Genomic DNA, 9,157 nt, shown 5'->3' with positions numbered 1-9,157 from the left:
ATATTCCACCATAGCTTTCATTGCTTTGGTGGGATCTGAGAGTGAGGAACTTTGGCACTCTGTGTGCCCTTGCCATTGCATTAGTTGCATCAGTTTCAGTTCTCCACGGTGATTTGTGGAAGTGAAAAGTTGAGAAGTTTATTACTCTTGGGTGCTTGGTACCCTAGAGCTTGTTCCTCTTGGGTGCTTGGGCGTCCTAGACGGTTGGTGGTGCCTCGGAGCTCAATCATTGTGGTGTAAAGCTTCGGGCAAGCGTTGGGGTCTCTAGTTAGGTTGTGGAGATCGCCCCGGCAATTTGTACGGGTTCCGGTGACTGCCCCCAAGGGTTGCCAAAGTGTACGGGTTCAGTGACCGCCCCCAAGGGTTGCCATTTGTACGGGTTCAGTGACCTCCCTCAAGGGTTCCTTAGTGGAATCACGGCATTTTGCATTGTGCGAGGCATGAGGAGATTACGGTGGCCCTAGTGGCATTTTGGGGAGCATTGTGCCTCCACAACGCTCCAAACGGAGATTAGCATCCGCAAGGGTGTGAACTTCGGGATACATCGTCGTCTCCGCATGCCTCGATTATCTCTTACCCGAGCCCTTTACTTATGCACTTTACTTTGTGATAGCCATAGTGTTTCATGTTATATATCTTGCTATCACCTAGTTGTTTATCTTGCTTAGCATAAGTTTTTGGTGCACATAGGTGAGCCTAGTTATTTTAGGTTTTATGCTTCACAAATTAAACGCTAGTTTTATTCCGCATTTTTTCAAGCCTAAACCGTAATTATTTTAAAGCGCCTATTCACCCCCTCCCCTCTAGGCGACATCCACGATCTTCCAGCCTTAGCACTGACCGGCATATTTGAATTCTGGTTGTTCTGACCCATTTCCGGTGCTTCCAAGAAGGGTTGAACATGTACCCCCACACTTGTGTGCAAGCTTCATCTTGTTCTTGAGTCTCATCTTAAGAGAGGAAAATCCTAGAGAGAGGGGAGAGGTTGAGCATCAAGCAAAATCATCTTCAAGTGTAGAGGTCTTGATCCATTACTCTAGGAGATTTGGCGTCTCCTAGACAGCTATACCTTGTGTGGGAGCTTCCATCGTGTGGATTTGCCTCTGAGCAAGTATGTGAATGACCATGGACCACTTCAAGATCCACCAAGAATATCTGGGGAAGCTCATGAAATTGGCTCAAGGAGAAGAATGTGGAGTCCAAGTGACTTCATAACTATGGCATTGCCTCTCCAACAAGTTAAAGTCTCTCCGACAAATAGACAATGACTTATTCATATGAATGCACACGATCAATCCGAGGTCTTGCGGATCAATGTGGTTGTCCATTTGTACTTGGCGATAAACAATTAAGAGTTTCTTTTAAGAAACACCAATACAATGTAGACGCTCACTCTCGCGCACACACATACAAATTCTACTAAAAATGGAGTCGCAAAGTTTCAAGATTGATGAAATCATCACAAAGCACATGCGGATCGTTATTGACGAGAATGTGTCTTCCACATAAAGAATAATCACATTAATATGGTACATGCCTATAGTTGATCCATGGTGAGCTAGAGGCACAACCTTTCTCGTCATGCAAGCAAAATTGTTGGTTCTCGGCAAAGCTTAAATTTAGAGAGAGAAAACTCACATTTTATATCATGGAATTCTACCTTGTATGATTTGAGTCTACCAACACAATGATACAACAATGTTGCAATTCTTGGAGGGCCCATGAGCACATATTCCCTATGTTCCAAATACTCCCTCCGTCCCACAATATAAGAGCGTTTGACACTAGTGTAGTGTTAAAAACGCTTTCATATTATGAGACGGAGGGAGTACAAGGCAAACCATTTTCAAAAGTGAAATGTTTCCACATCCATAATGTTTATAGATAAATTATCTGTACAAACAATACCAAATTAGTACCATTAGATCCATTATGAAATATTTCTTCATATTTTATTTATTTGGCATTGTATATGTTAATATTTTTTCCTACACATGGCCAAACATAGAAAAGATTGACTTGTAATTTTTTTATTACATTATATTTTGGCACAGAGGGAGTATAGATAACAAATTAAGAAATATAGAACTTTTACGCATGTATATAGAAAAAGACTATGTTTCCACCGTAGGCCGAAAGCCAAATTGAACATCTGTAAGCATGATCACATAGTGCTGTTTCTTTTCATGTAATTTTACAAGCAAATATTTGATTCAACCATTTACAGAACATATTCCTCAAATGTTTTTTATAACCAGAAATCACCTCCAATTCATGGGTCATAACATGGTGCGTGCACAGTTCTTAGCTATGTGTTGTTGAAATCTTCTCAATTTGCGTTGGATATGATCTCAATGAGAAAAATGATCAGTACCAGAACTGTAATCGACAGACATCAAATTGTTATAGTTGTCATCAGTGCTTAGCCAAACATAAATCAATGGTTGCAAAAAGTGTCAAGATAGTTGCTCTTATTACAAGTTCATGAAATCGAAACACAGTCACAGGACAATTTGCAGACTCGACAAATATTTCAACTTGAACAAGGTTCTGGCCAATGATCAGGCTCACTCACTGGGTTCTGGACTTCTGGTCAATGACCAGGCTCACTCACTGAAAGTAGCGCCCCAATATCATTTCAGCTTTTCAAAGAGCTTTGGTGCTACCTGCAGATGCATATACGAGGCATGTTATTTTCAATCTTGGCAGTGCTTTCTTATAGCTGTTTTTTTAACAGTATCCATCTCTGACTTGAGAGGAAGTACTTACACATTTATCGATGCATGACCAATAGTCAAAATATTGCCCAGTGCAGTGCTTGTGCCCGGTATCATCAGCCTCAACTCTCTTGATACATTTCTGTGCATCATACAGCCACCACACAGGTTGGAGAAGTAATCCCATAGGAGTATCATGTTGACATAATTCAAACAGCATGGCGATGAAAAATCAAATTGAGTATGAAGAAGAATATTACTAAGTCAATGAAGAACTAAATGGTTTTCAACCTTACAATTTAAGCGGACATTTGTGTTGTTCCAACAGAACAAATGATAGTAGTTCTAATCAGTTACCAAATATACTGTGTTTTGGAAACAGCATCATAGAGAGCAGAGGATTATATGAATCCTTCACAGTGCAACCAATCTACAGGCTATTATTTAACTTTCACTCAAATAATTGAACAGATTGTCACTACAGAAAGTAACAAAATTGAGCTATACAACTTTTCTTAAGATGTGAAGGATGATGTGAAGGGTGATATTTGAACATGAAAATTAAAATAAAGCTTCAGTACAAAAATACCATGAATATCACAGCGGAAAAACTTTCACATTCACATGGCCAAATAGTTTCATAATTATGCTGACCAAAGAGTGTCATTTCTCGTAACTTCCATAATGGAAATAGCAGTATTGTCGCATTAAATTCCCCAATCAAAATTAAGAGGGTGTTACAACAAAAGAAAGAAAGTAAGAGCACACCTCATACTCATACAGTGGCTTTACACACTGTGGCTTGCACCGCTCCTCGAGATACTTCTTGGGATCAACGGGTTCCTCATCCGCCCTGAGATAAAACAACAATAGAAACAATGAAAGCTGAGAGAATGAAATTGACTGTTTCATAACCTTTTATGAATGGTGCAACACATGGCCTTTCTGGTATGAAAACCATAAGTCGGCCATCTAATAACTACATAATCAACATAAAGAGCTACGGACGGGATAAAATGCACTGCGTAGACAGGTAGCTCACAGGAGACATATTGTTCTATTCTAGGCTGGTTATTTTCTCCTACCTATCCCTGGAACGTCATCTTTTACATCAGAGGATAACAACACGAAGACATCAGCAAAGATGAACACCCAAGGAGACCATGCTATGCTAACAAGAATATGACTAGAACCTCCCAATTCCAGATAAGATGGGGTTCAAGTCAAATGCACCTTAACCCTAGAAAATATAGTAAGAAAGGGATTCTCATCTCAAATTATCCATGCAGACATGCGGTGTGAATTGCAATGCACTAGTTTAGAGCCTACTAACAGTCGACATGCTAGCAGCATACACATTTCCAATTGTTAATGAAGTTGGAGCGGATTGTACAACACGACTATATCCCTACACAGTAGAAGATAACCTCGAACTCTTGATTCTCCAAGTAAAATAAACATCAAGCTGTCCACCATGCCAGAAACTGTCCATCTATCTACGCAGTTATCTTAGCTGTGTAGTACTAATCAACAGCTATAGGGCACACTGAACCCACAAGACAACCAAGCGAGCTTGTTCTTGTCCTTTCTTGATTTGAATCTGTGACCCACCGCCCACGAGACACTATTCATCCTATACACTAACCCGCTAGATTCTTGGTGCGAAATCTGACGCTACCTCAATCTAGTTCCAATAGAAAGGAGATAAACAATGCAACTACTGACATACTGCTTTAATCTTTCTAAACCAAGCACAAGCTAGCCATGTAAAACAGAAGCACAAAACTCTGACTTCATAATAACATAACATGCATAAACAGCTGCAGATGGGGCATTAATGCATTTGGGGTTCAGGTATCATATCCTCCTACCTATCCCTGGAACACCATATCTTCCATCAGATGCATTAATCAAGATTAAGTGGTCTCTAAGATGAAACACATGAGAGCGCAGCAGCGTGATTAAAAGAAAAGGATCTAAGAGCATCTCTAGCCCATCCCCCATAAGTTGATTCCTCATCTTATTCCCCATCCTTTAATTCCCATATTTTGGGGGGTTAAGGGCATGTTTGGTTTGCGTCCTCAACATATTTTGCCTGGCCTGGAGTTGTGCCTGGGTTTCATGCATGCTTGTTTGGTTGCTACCCTGTGAAAAAGAAAGCTCGCCTGGCCTGGATTCTTTTGTACCGTGATTAGCCTGGTTGGACTCCAGGCACTGCAATTAGCCTGGCCCAGGCGATCGAATTCGAACGCCTGGCCGTGCGGTCACGAGGCTACCAGCAGCCTGGATGGATATTTGCATTAAATAATAGTTGCATGGACTGATTGATGGGACGTTGATGCTTTGCCTGGCCCAGGCACGAACCAAACGCTTCAGCACCACACAAGCCTGGTCAGGCAGAAAGATTTTACATCTCACGTCCACACCAGGCAGCATCAGCGATCCAGGCACGAGGGTCAGGTCACGAACCAAACTGACCCTAAACTTTTGTTCATCTAGCCCACCCCCCAAGCTTAATCCGCCAAAACCTCAAATTTCCACACATTAGGCTTGCGCGATTCATCGAACACCTACAGCATGCAAGAGTCATGTTGCGGTAATTTCCATTGTTACAACATGCAGCAGACACTGTCCCCAATTTGAGGAGTACCACAAGGCGGTGAAGCTCAAGGCGAGCAAGCTGCCCAAGAAGCATGTTCTAGCTCAAGAAGTGCTCTTTCAATTCCAAAATTCATGGACGAGCTGAACGAATGCAAGGCATATGTGGATAACGAGCGAGACGGCGCCAAGTCGGGGCTATCGAGAGCACGAGCCATGGCAAAGGAGCTGGAACGCCAAATCAACCAGACCAAGGCCAAAGCGACGTCCTAGAGGTCAGGGCTGCAAGCAATGTGGGCACCCAGGACACGAAAGAACGCCGTCGAGGAGGCCTCAGATGCCCAGTAGGCTGAGGTGTCGCAAGAGCTGGACCGCGTCAAAGAGGGAGCTCCGCAAGTTGAAGTTGGAGGTGAAGTCCGCGGCAGAGGCCAAGGCCAAGGCCGAGAGCGACCGCGAGACAGAAGAACTAAGAGGAGCAGGACAAGGTGTTGCTGCAGGCTCCAGAGGCAGAGCTGTCCATGGCGAAGAAAGTAGTCCTCCGCGGCAATGGTGCCGCCGCCGCCGCGGAGACAAAATTCACCTCCGCCGGCAGGATTCCAGCGCCGGAGAGGGTGGCTGGAGGTGCAGCACAGATTAGGGGATCCATTTCCCTGGTCATCGGGGCGGCAAACGGCCGGTGGCGCGGGTTGCGGCGGCGTGTCGGGCGGGAGACTAGCGGGTCGAGCAGTATTCCTCATTTTTACTGAGAAGTGCCTCTCCCAGGGCAAATATGGGCTAGAAGGAACTTTTGGGGGATGAAAAGCTAATTTTTGGGGGGATTAAAGGAAATGGGGGATGTGCCATATGAGTGATAAACTGATAATTCCCCGAACCCCAAAAGTTCGCCCCATATTTAGCCTTTGGGGATGGACTAGAGATGCTCTAAGACACCCCAATTCTACGCTTGATGGGATCTCATTCAAATGCATTTTAACCTCCTCAATAAAGCAGTAATCAAAATTATTGCAACACACTGGTTTAGAGCCCACTAGGCACTAGCAGATACATACACATTTCCATCAGTAGATGCAGTGTATCACCACACATTACAGAAGATAGCATCGAGCTCATGATTCTCCAAGCGAAAGCAAGCATCGAGCTGCCCACACGCATGGAAAGGCACCAGGGCAGCTCGCAATCTAAACCCCAAGACCACAGAGCGAGTTTGTTCCTCCCCATTCCTGATCATTTCCAGGCCGTGACCCAGCAGAGACCAACCAGACCATACCCCAACCCGCTGGATTTCTGGCGTAAATCCGTAGCTCCATCGACATAGCTTCGATCGAAAGGAAACAACCAATGCAGCTACACGCATAAATGACACGCAACGCACGGATCGCGGGAAGCAGGCAAACGATATTCAGACGCTACCGAGCAACGAACTGGAAGGAGACGAGGGCTCAGAGATGGAGGAGTACCCACATGGCGATTACGCGGCGCGGTCCGAGCGGGTGGGTTCTGCTCCTGGCGAAAGGAGGGGAGGGGATCTGGAGGGGGGAGGCTGGTCGAAGTTAGGGTTCGCGAGTGGGGAAAATTCGGGAAATGGTCCGTGGACCACGGGAGCAACGACGGGGGTGGGGTGTGGGTGGGTGGGTGAGGGAGTGTTTTTTTTTTTTTTTTTGAGAAATCGTTTTTTTAGACATTGAAAAATCGGGGAGCTCCTGTTGGGCGCCTTTGTTTTTTTTGCAAACTCGCAAAGCTTTTTATTAAGGGACGAAGGAAAGATCTTCAGGGTGGCCTAACCAAACGTGGCGACCGGTCCCAAGAGTTAAAGCGTGCTTTGCTAGTTTATGGGCCTCGACATTCGAGGTTCTAAACTCATGACTAAAAACACAAGAAGTAAAATTGCTAGAGTGCTCCTTGATCTCTTGCACAACTGCTCCATAAGCCGACGATGTTCCTCTGTGAATAGCTTCCACAGTTAACTTGTAGTCTGAGGCAACAGAGATTTTTTGAATATAGAGATCATCTGCTAGTGCTAGAGCTTCTCTTATTGCCAGACTTTCCAACACCTCGGGCTCGTCGATGTTTCTGAAAACGACCGCAGATGCACCCTGAAAAACGCCTGAGAAATCCCTGCAAATAGCTCCTACGGCACCGTAACCTCCCACTCTGGGAATCGCCACATCAATGTTAAGCTTGGCATGCTCCTCGCGCGGTGGCAACCAGGTAGTCGGTCTAGGCTGGGCCGTCGGAAGTGTTCTGCTGGCCGGCCTGAAGATCAATTGCAAATCACTTAGATAGCTTCCGACGAGCGTGCCAAATTGCCCAGAGAGTGACAATTAAAGTGGTGAACTCCTGCTGCGACAACGAGTCATTCATATCAAATAGTTGTTGGGGAACGTAGTATTTCAAAAAAAATCCTACGATCACACAAGATCTATCTAGGAGAAGCATAGCAACGAGCGGGGAGAGTGTGTCCACGTACCCTCGTAGACCGAAAGCGGAAGCATTTAGTAACGCGGTTGATGTAGTCGAACGTCTTCGCGATCCAACCGATCAAGTACCGAACGCACGGCACCTCCGCGATCTGCACACGTTCAGCTCGGTGACGTCCCTCGAACTCTTGGTCCAGCTGAGGTCGAGGGAGAGTTCCGTCAGCACGACGACGTGGTGACGGTGATGATGAAGTTACCGACACAGGGCTTCGCCTAAGCACTACGACAATATGATCGAGGTGGAAAACTGTGGAGGGGGGCACCGCACACGGCTAAAGATCAACTTGTGTGTCTATGGGGTGCCCCTCCCCCGTATATAAAGGAGGGGAGGAGGAGGGCCGGCCACAAGGGGCGCGCCCAAGGGGGGATTCCTACTCCTAGTAGGAGTAGGTTTCCCCCTTTCCTAGTCCAAGTAGGAGAAGAAGGAAGGAGAGGAAGAAGAGAAGGAAAAGGGGGCCGCCCCCCTAGCCCTAGTCCAATTCGGTTTGGGCTAGGGGGGCGCGCGCCACACCTTGGCCTGCCTCCTCTCTTCCACCACTAGGCCCATGAGGCCCAATAACTTCCCGAGGGGGGGGGGGATTCCGGTAACCCCCGGTACTCCGAAACTTATCTGAAATGACCCGAACCATTCCGGTGTCCGAATGTAGCCTTCCAATATATGAATCTTTATGTCTCGACTATTTCGAGACTCCTCGTCATGTCCGTGATCTCATCCGGGACTCTGAACAACCTTCGGTACATCAAATCACATAAACTCATAATATGAATCGTCATCGAACGTTAAGCGTGCGGACCCTACGGGTTCGAGAACTATGTAGACATGACCGAGACACATCTCCGGTCAATAACCAATAGCGGAACCTGGATGCTCATATTGGCTCCTACATATTCTACGAAGATCTTTATCGGTCAAACCGCACAACAACATACGTTGTTCCCTTTGTCATCGGTATGTTACTTGCCCGAGATTCGATCGTCGGTATCATCATACCTAGTTCAATCTCGTTACTGACAAGTCTCTTTACTCATTCCGTAATGCATCATCCCTCAACTAACTCATTAGTCACACTGCTTACAAGGCTTATAGTGATGTGCATTACCGAGAGGGCCCAGAGATACCTCTCCGACAATCGGAGTGACAGATCCTAATCTTGATCTATGCCAACTCAACAAACACCATCGGAGACACCTGTAGAGCATCTTTATCATCACCCAGTTACGTTGTGACGTTTGATAGCACACTAAGTGTTCCTCCAGTATTCGAGAGTTGCATAATCTCATAGTCATAGGAACATGTATAAGTCATGATGAAAGCAATAGCAATAAATTAAACGATCATAGTGCTAAACTAACGGATGGGTCTTG

At 45.5% G+C, this 9,157-nt stretch overlaps 1 protein-coding gene across 1 annotated transcript; it reads right to left on the bottom strand.

Annotated features, from left to right (window-relative positions):
• Positions 1–2,382: 2,382 nt before the first annotated feature.
• On the bottom strand, positions 2,383–6,946 carry LOC109766256 (cytochrome b-c1 complex subunit 6-1, mitochondrial). The gene is made up of 4 exons (XM_020325024.4): positions 6,777–6,946; positions 3,486–3,570; positions 2,770–2,859; positions 2,383–2,666 (listed from the first exon to the last, which is right to left on the bottom strand). Coding segments are annotated over exons 1-4 (210 nt in total). The 5' UTR covers positions 6,779–6,946; the 3' UTR covers positions 2,383–2,633.
• Positions 6,947–9,157: the final 2,211 nt, after the last annotated feature.

This window comes from Aegilops tauschii, chromosome 4, assembly GCF_002575655.3.
Source record: "Aegilops tauschii subsp. strangulata cultivar AL8/78 chromosome 4, Aet v6.0, whole genome shotgun sequence".
NCBI lineage: Eukaryota > Viridiplantae > Streptophyta > Magnoliopsida > Poales > Poaceae > Aegilops > Aegilops tauschii.
The sequence above is the reverse complement of the archived record's forward strand: the minus strand, read 5'-3'. Positions and strand labels throughout refer to the sequence as shown.

Excerpts from the sequence above, each read along its gene's own strand:
- LOC109766256 (XM_020325024.4), bottom strand. Across the intron at positions 2,860-3,485 it reads AGCCACTGTATGAGTATGAG|AAATGTATCAAGAGAGTTGA; the intron begins GTGTGCTCTTAC and ends TATGATGCACAG. Across the intron at positions 2,667-2,769 it reads GGTCATGCATCGATAAATGT|GTAGCACCAAAGCTCTTTGA; the intron begins GTAAGTACTTCC and ends ATGCATCTGCAG.